The sequence below is a fragment of the Ctenopharyngodon idella genome, chromosome 14, assembly GCF_019924925.1.
Source record: "Ctenopharyngodon idella isolate HZGC_01 chromosome 14, HZGC01, whole genome shotgun sequence".
Classification (NCBI taxonomy): Eukaryota; Metazoa; Chordata; class Actinopteri; order Cypriniformes; family Xenocyprididae; genus Ctenopharyngodon; species Ctenopharyngodon idella.
Window position 1 is genome coordinate 9,683,165 of NC_067233.1, and position 21,296 is coordinate 9,704,460.

At 39.7% G+C, this 21,296-nt stretch overlaps 1 protein-coding gene and 1 long non-coding RNA gene across 3 annotated transcripts in view; one reads left to right on the forward strand and one right to left on the reverse strand.

The window, feature by feature from the left end:
* LOC127494541 (uncharacterized) overlaps window positions 1-9,521 on the reverse strand; it is a 38,205-nt gene extending 28,684 nt beyond the window's left edge. The window contains exons 1-2 of the long non-coding RNA XR_007924902.1: window positions 8,932-9,521; window positions 2,716-2,860 (exon numbers count right to left, since the gene is read on the reverse strand). This is a non-coding gene — a long non-coding RNA (uncharacterized LOC127494541). The remainder of the gene's footprint in view (window positions 1-2,715; window positions 2,861-8,931) is intronic.
* Window positions 9,522-15,351: 5,830 nt separating this feature from the next.
* gpr101 (G protein-coupled receptor 101) lies at window positions 15,352-21,270 on the forward strand. Of its 2 annotated transcripts, none has more exons than XM_051860503.1 (2): window positions 15,352-15,919; window positions 18,073-21,270. In XM_051860503.1, the coding sequence occupies exon 2, from the start codon at window positions 18,171-18,173 to the stop codon at window positions 19,482-19,484; it is 1,314 nt and encodes a 437-aa protein (XP_051716463.1). In that variant the 5' UTR covers window positions 15,352-15,919; window positions 18,073-18,170; the 3' UTR covers window positions 19,485-21,270. The 2 variants fall into 2 exon arrangements, with proteins under 2 accessions (XP_051716463.1, XP_051716464.1); XM_051860504.1 differs by lacking the exon at window positions 15,352-15,919 and adding an exon at window positions 15,938-16,106.
* Window positions 21,271-21,296: the final 26 nt, after the last annotated feature.

Below are 21,296 nucleotides of genomic sequence, written 5' to 3' on the forward strand. Positions count from 1 at the left end.
TATAAGTGTTGTATAAAGGTTTTTATTTATAATAGTAACCCTAGAATGTGATTAAACACAGTTTTAAATGTATTAATATCTGGCCTGAGATAGGCTATATAAGAATTTTGATTACTGCAGCAATATGTTAATTCAGTATACACATTATCCCACTGGTCACAATTGTGACTGACCATAAAACACAACTTTTCCCACACTTTTCAACAAAAATTACAAAAAATAATTATTGATTATTTCAAGAGGATACTAATGACACATCATTTGGATATTTTGGTCTTGTGGGCTGCTCACAAGAAGGCCAGTACGGACCCTGCAGCTGCAGAAGGTCCAAGCGGCCAAGTCTTTGACCTACCACAGGGAGTCTGAACAAAACACTCCGAGTGTCCTAGTGACGCAGGACCGCCAACCTTCTTCTCCAGAGGCTTTCATTAGGTTTCAAAGGCTTCCTGGTTTTAGATTACTGCGAAAACACGCGACTGCACTGACCACACTCTACAGGGCACCGTGAAGCCTGGCCGGCTGAAGACACAAGCGCACAACCCCGCTGTGAGTCAGGAGGATCCCATTTACGCTGCTATTTGAACAGAAACGCCACACAAAGACAGGTGTGATTTTCATTACGTAACCTCTGGTTGGAGCGAAACCTTCATGTTCAGGGGACCAAAGGGGAAGCTATTAAATGCCACAGTGCTGCACGACGTCAGTCGCCAACCTGCCCGACCCATCCACCTTTTCAGTGGCACCTTGTCAATCTTTGGAAAAATCCACAGCACCATTCATCAACCAAGATGTTAGTTGATGAGTAGGCCCAAAATTGACCCTTCTATCCAATTATACCCTCATTGTCCCAACAGAAGTCCCTTTAAGACTTCTAAGACATGTAAAGAGAAAAAGGCCTGCCGGTTCTCTCTGAAATGAGACGTCCATTCTCGGCGGACTTTAGCATGAGAAAGGCGCCTCCCTGCATGCATAATTCTGCTGAGTCATTGTGATGGCCTTTCTACTGGCTGCTGACAAAAAGCGCCAGCACGGGGGCTATTGTCATGGACGCATCCATCTGTATCAAGACCATTAGAGGATATTTGCACTTCCTCAGTGCTGCAGGCCCAGTGGGGTTTTGACATGCGACAGAAGGCACTGGGCTTTGCCCACCAGCTCTTCAGGTGCAGATTGGGGTAGAGCGAGGGGAAGCGCTCCTGTCAACCTCTGTGACGGACGCACGAGGAGAGGCAAAAGTGTAGGGGCTGATTGATGTGTGAGGGATCTCGACCACTCTGTGTGGGATCCGCTCTCCTGTCTTTGTGTTTCTGCATGTTGGAGGGAGTTTCTACTTGTTGAAGTCCGTGTATGCGGTGAAATGAATTGGCGAGTCAAAAGAGCACAAGAAAGGAAAAGCATCCCACATACATACATGCAGCCAGACTGACAGATGGGAGAAGTGTGTCTGCACCAGAGACCGATCACATGAATTTCCAATTTATACAGTACTTGCATATAAATATAGGGGATTGATGCATATGGATAACAAGTATAGAGCAAGCCAACATGCTAAGATTAAGTAAAAACAGAGTAACTATAAATGGGTCAATGATGTACAAGAGTGTAATAAAGAAATTTAGTTTAAAACATTGTATTCATGTTGGTTTCATATGATTTTGAAAAAACATTTATGCAAATTTCCAGAAAAAACGAATAGTGCCTTAATAGTTATGTAAAAATACAGTAAAAATGTGAAACTATTTACAAAACAATGTGTAAATTTTACAGTTTAAAATAGTAATGTACTAAAAAAGGCCACACTGGTACAAAAACCTGTTTTATACCTTTAACATATACTGACAAACACCATAATAACACAGGTGGTAAAGAGAAAAACACATGAAGAAACAAGCTGAGGTAAATACTAATATATAGAAGATGGACAGCATCAAACACAAAATACAAAACACCATCATGGTAACTAAATACCACAACACTAAAATAATACAATAAATTATTAGACAAAATAAGTTGTAACACAGAACTCTAATACATAATCATCAAATGTGAAGTGTCATACAGCGAATTCTGGGAATGTCAGTTTATGGATTTTCACTGTAAAACGGTTTAACAGTATTTAAAATGTAAGGTTAGATCTATTATAGTTTCCCCTTATATATATTTAACATTTTTAGTTAAGTGTTGTCATAAAAAGGTCACATTATCTGATATTTTAAGAGACTCATTTACAAAGTCGCAAGGGCCTACAGGAGACCTCTCTAATTTTCTTTCAAAGAAATAATAATAAAAGATTATACCGAACTCCCTAATTTTAAAAGAATTTGAAATTAAAAGCATGCTCATCACTGAAGATGTGTAGTCATTATTTGTGAACTGCATTTTAATGAATAAATAAGATCACATCATTGACCCAAATGCAGCTTTGAGACTCAAAGAACATGTGAAAATGTGATAGTTCCACTCATGAGTCCCATGAAATTTTTACTTGCACACTCGTTAAATTGTGATCCCATGTACAAATACAGTCTGTCAATCCACAACTCGCTGCATGTAACTTATATCCCTATTGTTGTTTTTTCCACTTTTGGAATGCTGGCAGCTGGAGATAAGAATCTTGATTGAATTAAGTGCTGCTCGAGAAGCTCTGTGCTGCGTTGTGCCAGTATGTGTGTGTGTGTGTGTGTGTGTGTGGTGATGCCAGCGGGCAGGGGGTACCTGTGGGCCGGCTCCTACTGGGACTCATTTGGAGCAGACAGCTCTCAATGTGTTCATTAGGACTGTGATTGGGCCTCACTCCTGTGGGGAGGACCAGCCTACCCAATGCTGAATAGTCCTGATTGTGCTCAGCATAAATTGCCATCTGTTTCAGTTGAGAAGAGAGAGACAGAGAGAAAGACAGGGAAAAGATAGGAAGAAGGGAAACAGAAGTAAAGGAAGTAGAAAAAAAGTGGTAAATCATTTTAGCATTTATATCAGCTTATGAAATCACATAGCTTGGAATTAAAAGGAATAAAAATTTATAATTCTGCATTATGTCACTCATTCTATCAATCACCCATGTTGTTTCAAACCTGTATGCTATTTTTCCATGCAACACAAAAGAAGAGTCTTTGCAAAATAGAACGGCATTTCATTTTTGTCTTTAATATGTACTTACATAAAAAAATAAGTACAATGTACTTGTTGTGTTGCTGTTGTATTGCAAAACACCGCTATTCGAGGTGGGGTATGGGTAAGGTTAGGGACTGGTTTATTGGTATGGGTAGGTTCCAGGGTGGGTTAAGAGGGAAGGGGAGGGTCAACAGTGTAATTATTACTGTAATTACAGAAATTAATTACAGATGTAATTATATGCAGGTGATTATAATAATATAAGTACAGTATAAAAACATGTATATATAAGTACATTGTGTCAAATAATTATTTTAAATGTTAGTACATAGTAGTTAAAGGATTAGTTCACTTTCAAATTTTTAAAAATTTCCTGAATTTACTCACCCCCATGTCATCCAAGATGTCCATGTCCTTCCTTCTTCAGTCGTAAAGAAATTAAGGTTTTTGATGAAAACATTCCAGGATTATTCTCCTTATAGTGGACTTCAATTGGACCCAAACAGTTGAAGGTCAAAATTACAGTTTCAGTGCTGCTTCAATGGGCTTTAAACGATACCAGACGAGGAATAAGGGTCTTATCTAGCAAAACGATTGGTCATTTTCTGAAAAAATAATAAAAATGTATATATTTTATAAACACAAATGATCGCCTCGCAAGGGCTTCCGCCAGACCGCCTTCCGTAATCTTCAAAAAGCTTATGTTGTATGTCCTACACCTTCCCTATTCAACTTATGGAAAAAGTTGAATAGAGAAGGTGTAGGACATACAGCGTAAGTTTAATGAAGAATACTGTAATTTTGACCTTCAACCATTTGGGGCCAATTGAAGCCCACTATAAGGAGAATAATCCTGGAATGTTTTCATCAAAAACCTTAATTTCTTTTCGACTGAAGAAAGAAGGACCTGGACATCTTGGATGACATGGGGGTGAGTAAATTATCAGGAAATTTTTATTTGAAAGTGGACTAATCTTTTAAAGACACCAAATATAAAGTGGGACCAAAAAAACCTATCATACGATAGTTTTGCTTGAGGAACAGTCCAACCTTTATTCATTGCTGATCTTTCTCTCCACCGAAGCTTTGAAATTTATTTTGTAACGGCAGTGCGATTCAAAATGGTTCATTTCAGAATTTAAGGATTGGTTCCCTTTCAATTCATTCATAAGTGTGAATTTGAATACAAATCGCCACACCCTACAGGAAATTGAAATGACAGGAAGAGAAACTTACCAAATTGTAATTAAGAAATTAATATAAATTTCAGTATGTTTTTCACACAATGCAAACACAATTTCCTGATAGTCTGAAAGATACAGATAATTAACTGTTTAAACATATACTTACAAAATACTGATAAAAATATAGTACAATAAACTGTGTGTCTAACAAAAGCAGTCCCTCCCCTACACATGTATATACGTACACAAACACATTGACAACGATAAACTGCGCTTTCCATTGTAGACTTTAATTAATCACATGATGCCTGTGATGGCACGCAATGTCACTCTGTCTTTGGATGAGACCCCCTGAGAGAGGCTATGACAGGCCAGGCAGATTGATCGGGTAGAATGTTACTGTAAAATAGAGGTTTGCTCTCTGTCCCACCAATCGATGCCTCTAGAGCAGTGTAGTGTAGGGTTCACTGACTCTATGAGTCCAGAATACAGGTTAGTCAAAGGGCAGCCCATTAACCATTCACCCAGCTTTAGAGGCAGCCATTTTTTCCCAATTCCCTTCTTTCAATTACGTTTTTCATGTTTTACTGTACTTGTAGTGAAATTTGATCTCTGTACACACACATCTACACTCATGAATACACACATGTGCATCAGAATTTCCATGCTATCGCATGTTAACACTATTCAGTTTTATTTGCATTCAAATATGTGCCCATCAATATATGAAGGCTGAAATTTGAATCTTTCTTTCTTTCTTTCTTGGCACTGCAGGGTCTTGGGAAGAAAGAAAGAGAGAGAGAAGAAGAGGGCTGTGACTCCTCATGGCTCGACTTTTTGAAGCGTCTTTATCGGGCCTAGCAGCGGCGTCCTGCGTGTCCAAGCCTTGCCTCGCTTTTTATCCTTTGTGCTGGCCAAGGTGTGTCAAATGCACTGAGCTTTTGTGCGGCAAGCAAAGACGACACATCGCATTCTGTCTTCAGTCTCCAATGGGTGGGAAGGGGGGTGGGTTGAAAGGGGGATACGAGGGAGACAAAAAGCCAACTTACAGAGGGCCCGGGCGCTTCAAAGCATGGTCGCACAAAGGCTTATGAAGCGTTACTTCATGCAGAGTTGTGCCAGATGTAATTGCGGGGTTCCCGAAGATAGAAAATCACACCCAACGCCATGCCCCACCCCACAATATCTTGAAAGAGCCACTGCTAAAAGGCGGCAATGCCATAGAGAGTGAAAGTTTGCTGCACTTTGATTAACCATAAACAACTGAGTAAATAAGCTATCCTTCAGGGCTCCGTTACAAATTTCCCCACTTGCTGACTCCAAAAGGTGATTTCACGCATCGAGCTTGATAGATGCCGAGTGAATGGAGGCCTCCGCCGGAATTCATGAAGGGGCAAAGCTCTGCAAAGTGTCAAACTATTTCATAACTGCTTCACACGTTTCTAGTATCAGCAGGATCGGAGTCTCTGGCAGCCTCTTTCAAGTTTAAATTGAACTTTTGACAGGCAATGATGTTGATTCATCGTTGATAAGCAGGCTCTTTGCTCGCTGACTGTGTGTGTCATGCGGGGACATGTAGGCTCCACTGTTCGAGATAAGCCTTACTCGTCTTGATGTGTCTCACGGTGGCCTCCCGCTGAGACATAAGCGCATGTAGCGTGCATGTCTAAATATGTTTCTGGGCACAAACAACCCAAGAGGGGGCAGGTAACTCGGAGGCACCGCACCTTGTTGTGCCCGAATGCCGCGTAATTGGAGATGACCAAATGATTGGCTGAGGAGACGGGGAGGGTCTGAAAGCTTCCAGATGAAGCTCTCCAGGGAATGAGGTGTTCCTGCGCTTGTGGCGGCAGAACTTCCAGGTCCTCAAATATGGTGATTTATTTGAATGCCTCTATCCGGCTCGCCACGGGTGGGCTCACAGACACTTAGGGCATGTCAGGTTGTTGGCACCAGGTGTGGTTTGACTCCATTATGCCAAAAGAATAGATATGAATGAGGAGTGAAGAAAGGTAAAATGAAGAACTTTTGAAGTGCTGACTTTCTGACTTCGCCGAGTAGACCACTTTGCTAGTGAATTGAAAAAATCAAATGCCATTTTACGTTGGGATTGCATTATGCATCATACTGGTAGTCCTTTGGGAGATCAACTTCTCTGAGTAGCCTATTTCTAATAAAGTCTTGTTGTTTTTAAAAGTGGTTCATTAGACTTGTTAATGTACAATGCAATTCCCCCACTCATCACTGAAGCTATTTGGTGAAACATGCCCTAATAGTGTTGCTTAATTACTTTTTGTCTGTGCTGGAGTGAAATCTTCCCCTGATTTAAGTGGATATGAAGAAGTCCTTGTACATCCAAGCGATGTTAAATGGCACCTGGCAGAGTGGGAAAGGCCTAGCTCTCCTTTGCATATTAATGATGAGATGGCTATGAAAGAGAATAATTCATTCTCCTCTATGGCAGCATAAATGTAATCGAGCTAGAGCACAACAAGTATACCGCTGCATCTTGGCCCTACACTCACAAAATGGCAGACACTCCAAAAGGTGGCACTGCATGGAGGATATGAAACCAACTTTTTGGAGCTGTGAAAAATCTTGACATCGAAGTCAAAATGTGCAATGTGTTCACAAAAAGTGTAGAGTAGACAAAGCGTACATGACTGATTAATTGTTTTGTTGGCATTCTTCTGCTGCCAGTAACAGCTGGACATAGTGTGCCATGATCAGTAGGGGGGTTTGCCTACAAAGCTAAAAATGAATTTATTGATGAGCCCCTCTACCGGTTCTGCAGAGTGAGCATATTGAAAACATATTTTCTTCTTTTGGGGGGCAGACAGACAGGTCTGATGACCAGGAAGTTTTGAACAGCATTTTACAAGAAAAATCTATTTGTCTGTCTGTCTGTCTGTCTATCTAGTCGGTATGGCTATAAATCTTCAAGGATTTAAACCTATTTGTCAAGTCAACATTGCAGTTTTAATTCTATTTTCATACATTCAAATTCAAACTGCAATTCTGCATTATGCATGCTCGATTCCTCAACTGAAAGTCAGGAATTTAATTGGAATTTCAAAGGCATTCTCAGTTCAGTTCTGAATAATACACAACTCTGATGCCTACTTAGGAAAACTACACCAAGCACTATGGTGCATAGGCACCAGTTTATGTTTCTGCCAGTGGATTCTACCAATCACAGAGGCTCATGAATCTCAATCGATTGTTTTTTTTAATTGGTTAAAATTAATGGAGAATAGCTTGTGTTTTTCAATGGGTGTTCGGCCATCAGCGCTTATGCTATGGTGGATGACTGACCTGTCTCTTCTAAGTTAAGGATGATGCTTTAAACCCATGTTACCTCAGAAGGTCAAGTCTCTCCAAGACAACCGCTAACAGACAGCCTGCTTATGAGATACTATAAATAATAAACACATTGAAAATAATAAGACCCAGCTGTCTATCTTCATAGACATTGAATGAACAGAGTCATCCACCAGAATTGATAAAAAGAAAAGCTCCAAGAACTTTCAAACGATTTTGAAGTACTTCACACATTTCTACTTTCAGCAAGATTGGAGTCTCTGGCAGCCTCTTTCAAGTTTAAATTGAACTTTTGACGGGTAATGATGTCTGCCTCAACTCAGCAAACTCTGAAAACACAACTTCACAGAGCAAAACACTCATGGTTTAGGCCTAGATAGGACAACAGTTTTGTCTAGTAAACTATCTTCATTCAGTTCTTCCCTGCATATTACTTTAAAAATAAAGGTTCCAAAGGGGGTTTTCACAGCAATGCCATAGAAGAACCATCTTGGGTTCACCAAAGAACCGTTCAGTGATCAGTTCTTAGCGTGAAGAAACATTTTAATAAAGGTTCTTCACAGAACCATCAATGCCAATAAAGACCCTTTATTTTGAAGAGTATATGTTGAGCTTCAGCTGCTTAAACGTTACTCTTTCACAAATATATGACAACCACAAATGGATAAATGTTCACGTTGTCGTATCCCGCAGACACTTAATATTATACGGCTTATTTAGCTTGGCAATTGAGAACAACAACTCGAGTCCAATCCGAACACATAAACAGTAGAAAATTAAAATGTCTTTAGTGTGGAACACGGCAATTAAACATATGCATACATAACATGTTGGGGCTGCAGCCTCCTGCTGGGAGCAGGCACGACAAAGCCTCTCTAAAAGGAATACCTCTGGGATCGCTAATGATTAATTAGCTTGTGTCATTAAGTGAAGCAAATGTCACCCAAACTTCCTAGGGAAGCTGTCACACCACGTGCGCTCGCTAAAACTCCCCAAGGGGCTGCGAGCAGACGCGCCTCTGCGGTGAGCGAACCCTGACATCCAGTGGCCACATGTAGAACTGCAGCGTTATTAACTGGAATCGTTGTCGATCAAATACCTTGTTATTAACTTTTTAGTAGTTCACCAAAAGAATTGTTTTAATTCTATCTTCGTATTCTGCATAAGTTTTGAATTTTGTCAGTCAGTGCATTAAAGATTGCTTTTAGGCCTAATTGTAGAGTATCATTGGAGCAATGTCTGAAAACTTCATGAGGAGCATAGGTACCAACACAGGAAGCTACATATTTCAACAGTGAAGCAAACAGATGCTTACCCGCTCTTACCCAAAGCTTCATCCAGCATACATCCAATCGGGCCGATCGAGGCCTAGGGCCTACAAACTCCTTTAGTGCTTCCTGTAGCGTTGTCACTATTCACCCCTTCCTGCTTTCTGTCACGTTAGGCTCTCATTCTTGCTCTCACACCATTTTTTCCTCCTTCTCTGCTCATTCTCTGACCTGTCTGTGGGGCTGAATGGTGACTAGCGCTGCCTGTCTGACTCATTAGAAGAGGTCCAGCCAACTGTGCAAGAGAGGCTTTCTCTTTTCAACCAGTTCCTGAGGGGATGGCGGAAGTAGACAGGAGGAGGAGAGGCAACAACAAAAAAAAAAATCATTGGCGATAAACACATTACCAGCAGACACGAGACTCCCCTGGAACGTTCTTAACGCTCACACACCCTTACTCGTACAATGGCACACCTGTCAGAGCATTTCCACTCAGTAAGCACGAGCAAAGCGCCCGGGCCCTCCCTCTGGTGCGCTCTACGTGGTGCTGCATGTCTTCAAGAAGACTCTATTCAGTCGCCTTGCTTTCTCAGCTACGACCGTGAGATAATGGCGTAATTTCACCTCAATGTGCACACACATGCGTTCTTACTCGCCTCTGAGGCGCTCCCTCCTTTCTCTCACTCTCAAACAGACACTATGACTATTGTCCGGAATAGTGGTTTGGGGTTTTATTGTGTGTGTGGGGTGTGTGCTGTGTTTTCTTTGAGGCCAGGGTGGTCGCGAACACCCTCCAGGAGGTAGAGATGGACACAGCGCATGGGGCTTTGATGGACTTCTGAGTACTGGCACAAAGCTCTCCATAGTCTTTATGTGTAACAGGGTGAAGGGTGACCTGCACTAATCCTGCTGATCAACCCTTTGGTGCTCTTCTTCCGGTGCTCTCAACTACAATATCATTATCACTGGTCTATTTATGTAAATAGCTAAATAAATGTGTGGTGGATTGATTGGTTTTGATGTTATGTAGCCAGAAATGTCATAATTCCTTTAAATTTGTTCCTCTTTCTCATGTTTCATTACTGCCGAGACGGTGTAAATCTTCTGTAATTCCGCTCTGTCTCTGTCTGCGGTCTTTGTGCTCGATCTGTCGTATGTTTGGGGCCCAGACAGACAGCAAGTCAGACACCTCCTGCTAGACCGGCCATGTGATGTGTATGTTTCGGGGCCGCCTGTCAGATAGGGAGATTTAATTAAAGTCTACTTTGTTCCTTTATGCTGTCTTTCCTTACAACACCACTCCTCTGAAATTAATTAGACCGGTGGTATTTGCTATCCTCAATGGCGGAATCACCTTCCTCTGAAAGGAGGCTTACATCTAAGAAGACACTTTATTTTTACACACTTGAGGTTTGTTGTTTTTTGTGGTCATTACCCTATTCAGTCCTGGCTTTCATGCAGCTGTGGCCTTGGCTAAAAAATAAAGGCCTTTGTACTGGCTTCATGAATACAAGCAATGGGTCCATGGCAGGTAGCCCTCATAGTAAGTTAATCTCCTGAAAGAGCCCCATACAAGTAGTTTTAATGTCTTCCTTTGGCCCACTGAGGACTGTCATCAATCGAGCACTTCGCTCCTTTGTGCCGGTGGTCCGGTTGCATGAATGGGAAGCACCAGACTGTGACAATGGCTGCCAAAGAGTGGCAAAGTAATCACCTTCCAGGGAAAACATAAGTAATCACGTCTAAACTGTTTGAGCATCCATACAAACAGCATTTTGTGATCTGGGAATGTGAATGGGAGCTTTTCTAAAGTGCTAGTGCTTGTAGGCCTTCTGTTTGTTTATATGTGAGCACCAGAATCTTTCTGTTACCGCTCTCTCTCTGCTGGAGAAGAAAGTGGTCAGAAAGTGGCCATCACATTTAGTTTAGGATGGTGGTAAAAATGCAGGGTACGACAGGCATTTTAGATTGGGGAGTTTAAAAACCCCACCAGTGTATGCTACTAAAAAGTCTTTCCAAATTAATTAAATATAGTATCACACAATTTGAATTTAATCAATATTTATGATTACTGTGGATATCAATCTCTGTGAAAATAAAGTCTTCTGCAGGGGCTGTATTACAGATTTGACAAAGTTCTACATCCTTAGTGAAATGGCCATGGTTACTAAACAGATAGGACTCTGGGTTATGTTTCTGTAAATACAGCCTGATGCCAGTAGGTGGCCTCTTCTACTAGGCCTACAATGCAGAATAATAAGAAATCATCTATTATTGTTCACAATGTGGATTCCCACACAACCCTTTAGTGTGTAATAAAATCCTCTTTGCATTATTCAGTAAATAAATCTCTCTGAGAATAGCAAGGGATTCAGAGAAAATGAGAGATGGGATTTAAATTTATTTTATTAGCATATTATGGCTATAATATTTAATTACACATAAGGACTTATGAAAAGGTAAATTGTACCTCAAAGACGTGGAATTATAAAAAAAAAAATACCAATGATCCACGGTAGATAATGTAAATAAAAGTTTATATTTTAACATGAATTGCATAAATAAGGAGGATCAGGCTAGGATAATGATGATGGCATAACAGACCATCTACTGTCGTAAACTTCAGTTGCAATTCCTCTCTTAATACACTAGATGGTGCTAAACACCAACAGCACATTGATCGTTAGTATAAGTTTGCTATAAGTTATAGGCCTATAGTCATCTTGACGAAAACCTTACCATAGCAGTACCTGATCAATACCTCTGGCATAATTAATAAATATTAATAAGTTGTATGTATTAAGTAGCCTCGGGTACAGTAAATGTAAAACAATTATAGCCTACGTCTGGCCCTTTAAAACAATGTGTAAAACACATTTCCGGTTTCACAGACAAGGCTTAAGCTAGTCCTAGACTAAAATGCATGTTTGAGCTGTTTTAAACATGAATGCAACTTGCACTGACATATCTTGAAATATGTTTTGTCTCAAGATGCACACCAATAATGTTTTTTTCTTGTTTATGTTTATAAAAGCTACTTAAATATCCTAATTGAACTAAGGCCTAATCCTGGCTTAGGCTAAGCCCTGTCTGTGAAACCGGGCCATTTTCTATCTATCTGTGATATTTGCAATCTGTCTGTTTGTTTGGGCTGCCTGACTAAGTGCGACATATTATTGACTCAACAAATGGTGTGAGTTTGAATAAAATGGAACATGAACGCATGTTTGATACTTCACTGAAAACAGTCATTAGTTTTACCGTTTAGATTGCACATCTAGTATGCTTTACAAATGTAGTATTCATCTAGTATTACATGTAGTATTCTAGGTGTTCTAGTACAGGGGTTTTCAAACCTGTCCTGGAGGACCCCCAGCACTCCACTTTTTGCATGGCTGTGTTTAAAATGGCATACTATACTACTCTTACTATTTCTGCAGTATCCAGTATGTATACTGTTCATAGTATGCACATATTCTGTATGCATAGAATACCCAGATGACCAACAATATTTGCCAGCATCTTCTAAATACAACTCAAGAACACTGAAATCGAAGCTGTGTTCGGAATGGCATACTACCATTCAACTCCTATTATATTGCAGTAGGCCTATGCAGTGTGTATACTGTGAATTTTCTGTATGCATGGAATTCCCGGATTACTATATTTGCTTGAATCTGATATGGGCATCTGAGGACAATGCATGGGAATTGTGTTTCCCACAACGCAACACTCGCCACGTGACGTTTCATCTTCGTTAAGAGTGTGGCTTGAGTGAACTGGAGGCAGAGAATTACTATAAATGTAACACTTTTATAAGTATCCATATGTACATGTTACAGTAAAGTACAAACTAGCTGTGTTTTTTCGAAAACACTATCGTTAGTAGCACATAAATTGTACTTGAATCTCTAAGGCACGTTTTTGATCAAGTCAAATCAAGTCAACTTTATTTATATAGCGCTTTATACACTACGGTTTCACAGACAGGGCTTAGGCTAAGCCAGGATTAAGCCTTATTTCAATTAGTATATTTAAGTAGCTTTTTAATGAACATACCCTAGAAAAAAACATTACTGGTGTGCATCTTGAGACAAAACAATGGCACTGACATATTTTAAGATATGTCAGTACAACTTTCTTTCAGTTAAAACAGCACAAATATGCATTTTAGTCTGGGACTATCTTAAGCCATGTCTGTGTAACCAGGGGTTAGTGTCGTAAAAATAGATTAATATTTGTAATGTAAACATTTGATTGGCCGAGCTGTGTTACAAGAGTGGTGTTTGCATTATTACAGACAGGCTGTTAGTATATGAATTAGGCGTGGGGGTTTTTAACTCTTTTTGTTATGCTAGTAGTTGGCGAAAAATGAGTCGGGCAATGTAAGTAGTATGAATCAATGATTTATTGAATGAAGTGTAAGTTGTATAAAAGCAATATCACATCTGTAATTGAGCTGTTAGACTCTATATCAGCAGGCTGTGATTACCTGTGGCCCCGTACCTGATTATATCACACTGTCTAATGTCAAATGTACACTACAGAGGTTCTGCAGCACTTCTGAAATGGCATTTAGGGTCTTTACCTCACATCAATCACAACTGTATACTTGGATACCAGGTGCTGAGATGTGTCAGAGCAGACATAATTTAGCCTGGCTTTAATACAGCATTGTGTCTTTGTGCAGAATTTTGAGCAGGCACAGAGCAGCCTTAACTCGGCTATGTAAAGACACCTTAACAGTACTCTTGCTTAAAATGTGTGTCTCTCTGTGTGCTTGTCAGTACATTATGAAAAATATTACAACTTACCCTGAAAACACAGTGTTGTTATGCAGGTTTTCTCAGCAGAAAAAATGCTACTCTGAATTGGAAGAAGATCCAAGGCTCTCTTCTCTGCCTTGCAATATGCAAGTATTCGTTGTGATAAATGTCTCCAAAGCTCAAAATGTTTTTCTCTTGCATGTGGGAATAATATATCAAAGTCCTGAGCAATCTAAAAATTAATAAATAAATATAACAGTTAAAAATCACACTATACAAGTACCACCAATACATGTCTAACAACATGTACGAAAAAAATATGCAGAGGACGGGAGTCAGTCTCGTAGATGAAAATGAAGTTTGTAGTGTAGCAGTGACATGAAGCACCTTGGGTTCAGCAGAGTCAGAAGGAAGTCCTGTCCTGATGTTGAACTGTGCCTGTGGAGGTGCTTTCTGATATTACAGAGTCGTTCTTCTTAAAAGCATGTGGCTGAAAGCGGTACTGCCTGGTGCATACAATACCTCCTAAAAAATGTACATAATTAAGTTAAAGGGATAATTTACCCCAAAATGTCTTCAAAAAATCTTCCTTCGTGTCCTTTAAAAATTGCACTGCTGCGTGAACATGTCTGTTGGGAAAAAATAAAGATAAACCATCTGTAATACCATGGTATAGCCACTAGATGTCTGTATATCTCTCTAAATATATACAGGGCTGTGTATTCCCTAGTTGTGGAGAACAATATTTTCAGACATAATTATTTACTTATATTAGCTTATATTAGTTGTTTTCATATTAATTATTATTAGGATTTTCATATTTTATTATTTATTTCCTATGGCGGTGATTTTTGACCATGAAAAGTACAAGTTTGAACATTTTTAACGACCATTTAGCCTTTTTCAATCATGTCCACGATTTTTTGTTTGTTCTGTGATAAACGATATGGAAACAAAGACACCCGTCATTTTAATTCAAGTGCGTAGGACGATCGTAAAAGTGTAGGCCAACTGTCCTATTTATAATATAACTTTATAGATAAAATGTTTATTGGCTTTTATAGTATTTAAATGTTACACAGTAGTTTCCTTGAAGAACATTCCTTGGCTTCCATGCCACCTCAGCAGTGCCACAGACTGATCGCCTCCATGCCACGCCGAATTGAGGCAGTAATTAAAGCAAAAGGAGCCATTTATTGGACTTATGAAGTATTCTGATTTATTGAGATAGTGAATTGGTGGGTTTTTGTTAAATGTGAGCCAAAATCATCACAATTCAAAGAACCAAAGGCTTAAAGTTCTGTGTGCATTGAATTTATTTAATACACGAGTTCCACAATTTGAGTTGAATTACTGAAATAAATGAACTTTTCCACGACATTCTAATTTATTGAGATGCACCTATATCTGTAGTCTTTGTTTAGGCTTGATAGTTTTGCCATATAGATCGTTGGCTGCTGTGCTTGTTTTTAGACCTATATGCCAGTTACTTCGGCAGGGTCAATCATTCAGGTACAAGAACTAACGGTTGTATAATTATGACATGTAGAATTTTGTGGTTGTTTCCTCTTACCAATTTTTTTACAACCTCTTTTCTTTTTATGAACGCAGCTTAACCATAATTATTTGTAAAGCAACAACCTGGACAACTGTGATGAATTAATGTTAAGTGTTTGTCATGTGACAACTATAGCATAGGCTACTACTCTGAAACAGTATTTGTTGCATAGCCTATTGTATAGCCTACTATTTCACAGACTATTCTTAAAAGAATATAGGCAGTATTTATTTATTTTACCTTCAACCACATTCATTACTGAGGGTACAGCCTACCCAGTGGATGTGATAAGCACGGTTATTTATTGTGGAAGGTTTGTGTGTTTAAGTGCATTCAAGAGCACCAACAACCAGCGTTACAGTCCTAATGAGCAGAACCCGTGTGGTAATAACATGTAGCCGCTGTCACACTGCTGTATGTGCGCCACCGCATGTTCTCTAGCATAGCCTAAAGAAACCCACGGCGGTTTATTAAAATGATATATGTGCTCTGACAAGACAAGCAGGCGGTTGATTGATTATTCTCCATCTCTGAATGAAGTCCTGCTCACACAGAGGCGAGAGGACGCGACTGCGATTGGTGACACTGAGGAGACTAAAATGGGAGAACATCACTGGAGCCCTGTCAGTGAAGAGAGACACACAAAGGCGACTGACAACCAGCAGCCATTCGAAAAGAGCCGAACGGATGCTTTTTACTGATCGTCATACGGTAAATTTCTTCCATTCATTGATAATATTTGCATGAGATTTACACCGTAGAGAAACCAGCGCCACTTTTAGCTCGCGGTTCACAATGGAATAATGACAGCGGTGATTTCCAGCTGTTTCTCATTGTTCGCATAAAAAGTAGATGCATATAATTTGGCCCGTGCTTACCAACAGTGACTCAAAACAAGGTAAGATACGATGCACACCGCCTCTAAGCCATGAAAATGGATTAAAAATCTGTTGTCTCTGTACACACTGTTTTCTCTTTAAAGTATTTATTATACACTGCTTACGTAATGTGCATACTATTTGGTGCATACATGCAATAAATACTGTTTTGTGTAGTATGCATTGTGATATAGTAGGCACTAGTATGTATTTTTGTGAATAGATATATAAAAATGCATGCATAGTATACATTGTAGCCTGTAGTGAGCACTGCTATGTAGCAGGATATCCAAGAGGGTCATTGTAGTATGATCCTTACACTACAATATGTATATGTACAGTATACATTTTGGAACTGTGTACTGAGGTTATTATTGGGTTTTGTTTGATAAAGTTGTATAACAGTGTTAGGGATGCACTGGTATTAATATTCTGTCCAATACAAAACAATATTTTTTGTTTGTTTGTATTAATATCTTAAGGTATGGCTGATAAATATTTCATATATTAATATTATTAATTTATTTAATATTACCCATATTAAAGGGTTAGTTCACCCAAAAAATGAAATTTGTGTCATTATTTACTCACCTCCATGTTGTACCACCAAACCCGTAAGACCTTCGTTCATCTTCGGAACACAAATTAAGATATTTTTGATGAAATCCGAGAGCTTTCTGACCTCTCAATACACAGCAATGTCATAATAATTTCAAGGCCCAGAAAGGTAGTAAAGACATTGTTAAAATAGTCCAGTGGTTCAACCTTAAAGTCGTCATGAAATCAAAATTGACCCTATTTACTTTGTTAGCGCATATTACTAATCTTGTGGTGAACAATTAATTTGTGTTAATACATAGAAAAAAATTGTTTGTCATGGTAATCTTTAATCAAAATCTGAAAAGTTACTTCCGGTCTGGAATGGCATTCCTTCTCTGATGACGTCAGTTTGATGGCTTAGGTTGAAAACGTTTAAACCACTCCCCTCCAACTGTTAGTCTGCTATGAGCGAGAGATGAAGAGGAGGAGCGCTAAAGTAAAACCCTGCAATATTCAATATTCCGTTTCACTTGGAAATACGTCACAACACTGGAGAAAAGTCGTTTGCAACTTCCGGTTCAAGGGGACTTTAATGTTATGAAGCGACGAGAATACTTTTTGTGCGCAAAAACAAAACAAAAATAATCACTTTATTCAACAATTTTTCTCTTCCCTGTCAGTCTCCTATGCTGTTGACATAGTGAATGCAGTGCTGATATATTCTACATCAGAATGCCGACTCATTATTGGCCAGCTCCTGCACCATTATTTTTGTTGTGTTTTTGCACACAAAAATATTCTCGTCGCTTCATAACATTAAGGTTGAACCACTGTAGTCACGTGGACTATTTTAACGATGTCTTTATTACCTTTCTGGGCATTGAAAAGTACAATGACGTTGTTGTCTATGTGTGGTTCAGAAACCCTCGGATTTCATTAAAAATATCTTAATTTGTCTTCCAAAGATGAACGAAGGTCTTACAGGTTTGGAACGACATGAGGGCGAGTAATTAATGACAGAAATTTCATTTTTTAATATGACCATTTTAAATTAAAATAACACAAAAATGAAAAATCAATAGTTTTAAATGTTTACTAGTGTTTTTAAAGATTAACTTTAAGTAAACGTATATGACAAAAAAAGGTCATCTAAAAAAACGAGGAAACAAGCATGCACAATTAATTATCCATTATCAGCTGATACTGGTAAATTAATTGTTACGTTATTGTTTGATAACCAATATGGTACTGATATATCAGTACATCTGTATCATGTATCCCTAAAAAGCACCTGCTTACAGACTAAACCATGTGACAAGTATGTGACACAATAGTTTATTAAGATGTATGTTTTACTGTGACTCATTACAGAAGTGTGAACATTAATCTAAGAGGGATCAGGATGTGCTGAACATTTTTTATTCTTCTGTTACATCCTCTCTCAAGGTGTGAACAGTGACTAAACAGTCATCAGACCTTCAGGCTGGTGTTGGTGATATCTGAAAGACGCCTAATGCGTTATCTCCCACATTGTCTCTGTCAACATGCCCACCTTTCCACCTCTGGGCAGTAACTCCAGCACAGTACCCTGGGACCCTGGCGCGCCCCTGTCGCCGTCTCTGGTGAACAGCACGGTGAAGATGGTGCTCATATCGGCGATTGTGTGCACTTCGCTTTTTGGAAACGTCGTGGTGCTTCTGGTATTCCAGCGCAAGCCACAGCTTCTCCATGTCGCCAACCGCTTCGTGCTCAACTTGCTCCTGGCCGACCTTCTGCAGACGGTGCTGGTCATGCCCTTCGCCATTGCCGCCACGGTGCCCGATGTCTGGCCGCTGGACGCCCGCCTGTGCCAGGCCCTCGTGGTGCTCATGCACCTGTTTGCATTCGCTGGCGTCAACACCATCATCGTGGTGTCCGTAGATCGCTACCTGGCCATCATCCACCCGCTGTCCTACCCCACTCGAATGACACCTCACCTGGGTACCAACCTGATCGCTCTCACCTGGCTTCTCAGTGCGCTTCAGAGCACTCCCCCACTGTATGGATGGGGAACCATCGAATTCGACCGCCGCCACAATGCCTGCACTGTTGTGTGGTCCTCAAGCTACTCATATTCAGCACTGGTATCCGCACTTTCGTTCTGGCTGCCTGTGGTGATCATGCTTTGCTGCTACTGGATGGTGTTCAGAGCTGCAAGACGGCAGAACGCTCTCGTTCACCCCATCCAATCCAACCCTCCTCCGGATTCCCAAGCATCCTGTTCCAGCCCCCAAAGGCAGCAGCCCCAACCAGAGGGGCCTTTTTCGGCCACTTACCCCATCAGGACCCGCCACAGACGCTTCCACTATCACTGTAAGGCGGCGCGAGTGGTGTTTGTCATCATGGCATCTTACCTGCTCAGCATGGGCCCATATAGCGTTCTGAGCACTATATCCATTTACTCCAGCACAGCAGTGCCGCCATGGTTGTCCTCGATGGCGCTCATTCTATTCTTCCTGCAGTGCTGCTTACACCCCTACATCTATGGCTACATGCACCGCAGTGTACGCAAGGAGTTCCTGGCACTGCTCTGCGGGCCGCTTTGTGGGCAGGGACGGATCAGTCAAGGCTCCGCCGTGGATAGCTGCTTCACGGTGACGGACGGGCGTCTGGCGCACACCCACCTTTCAAGCCAGACTACCCGTGTGTGCCCTCTCCGCACCTGGGAGGAAGGCACAACGTCTTCATCCCCTACAGAGAGGAGGTCTAAAGATAGCCGAAAGGAGACCACCTCCATCAGTCTAAGCTCAGAAAAGGAGCTCACTGTACACAGCAACACCAACAAGCAACCTGAGGAAACACCTAAAGGCAAATTCTGAACATTTTTTGGTTTTCTGCATTGGGCACAGTTTGGTACTTTCAAATCAAATACTGTGCCTTAAAAACACAAGCTCACTAAATACACTGTAAACATATGTGTTAGCTACGCTATGGACCTACTTTGCGGTTAGTATATACAAAAATAATATACAAAAACGGCAATAGAAGAGCCTAACAAACATAGTTTCTTGGCAGGAAATATGGAGATGCATGTCAATGATGATAGACTGTTTAAATCAAATTTAATACACCTATTCAGCAAGGATCCATTAAATTGCATTAAAATCACGGATTACACAAAAATATTAAGCAGCACAACTGTTTTCAACATCGATAATAATAAGAGCAGCATATTAAAATGATTTCTGAAGGATCATGTGACACTGAAGACTGGAGTAATGATGCTGAAAATTCAGCTTTGCATCACAGGATTAAATTTTAAACTGTATTCAAATTTATTTAAAATTGTAATATTATTTCACAATATTACTATTTTTACTGTATTTTTGATCAAATAAATGCATCATTAGTAAGCATGAGAGACTTAAAAACAAAAAAAATTAGCTTTTGAATGGTAGTGTATGTTTACACTGTGTATTGGAAAGTGGTTTAAAATCTACTTTAATCAGTTACAGTACACATGCCATAGTTATTTCAACAGACTGGAAACAGTCTGAAAAATCAAATACCTTTGTACAAACACCTTTGTACATGTGGTTTAAAATATAAAATATTGGAGACATGGTATAAAGTGCTCCATAAAATACAGAATATTGATTTTCTTTTAGTGGTTTAAAATAATACTGGAATATTAGGAAGTAAAATGTTGGAAAAATACTTTTTGAGACAGTATATATTAGTGTGTAATATGTCTAACAAAATGAATGTTCTTTGTATACGTCGATGTCAAATGTATTACTTCTTTACGATTTAAAGACAAAGTATTGTTTTGAAATGAATTTAGAATACATGTGGAGAGATTTTTTTTGTCTATTTTTATAAGCATACATACAACGGTATCAACTGAATCATTGCCTCTGGAGAAAAGTTCTCTTAAATGTGAGAATAGTCACAAGCAAACTGTTTTATGAAATTGAAAACATTTATTTATTTATTTTTCATGCATCAATAATACTTAAGCGATGAATCTCATCAACATTAGGGTATGGGTCAGTTATTCACCTTAATTCTGTTGGTATTTAAAAGATGGAGGGTTTCAGTATTTGTATTTTGAAGAGGGTGATTTAAAATATGTATTCTTCATTTTAGCATTTGTTGAACTGCCTTCAATCCTTTTGATTTTTGGGTGAAATGTGACCTGGAGATTCACCCAAGAGCAGCTAATGAGCTAAGGATCTCAGGGTATTTATGATGTACCTCTTGACCAGTGTGGAGAGTCAGCTCTCTTAAAGAGTGCCTCCCTAGATAAATTGTATATTGTCTCTGTGTAGTATAAGATGTTCAATCCCCTGATGCTGCCAAATGCAACATATAGCCACTGACATGATGTGGGATTAAATAAGCTGGCTTCGCAAATGATGAAGCACTTTATGTTATGGACCACTGCAGGAAGGCACGAATGTTAACCATTGTTGAGCACTTAGATTTACCCTGTACAAAAATGGGACAGTTAGCGCTTTATTTCTAATTTCTGGCTGCTATGTTTAGAAGTCAGCTGAATCAAAACTGCAGTTGTTTCTTCTGCTACATCAAGTATTATTTTGAAATCTGTGAGTGGGCCAATAATACATATCACAGACAGCATCCACCATATGTCGGTTTCCACTGATGTCTGCAGCACTTTAGACAAT

Coding starts and splice junctions, on each gene's coding strand:
- gpr101 (XM_051860503.1), top strand. CDS start 18,171: ATGCCCACCTTTCCACCTCTGGGCAGTAACTCCAGCACAGTACCCTGG.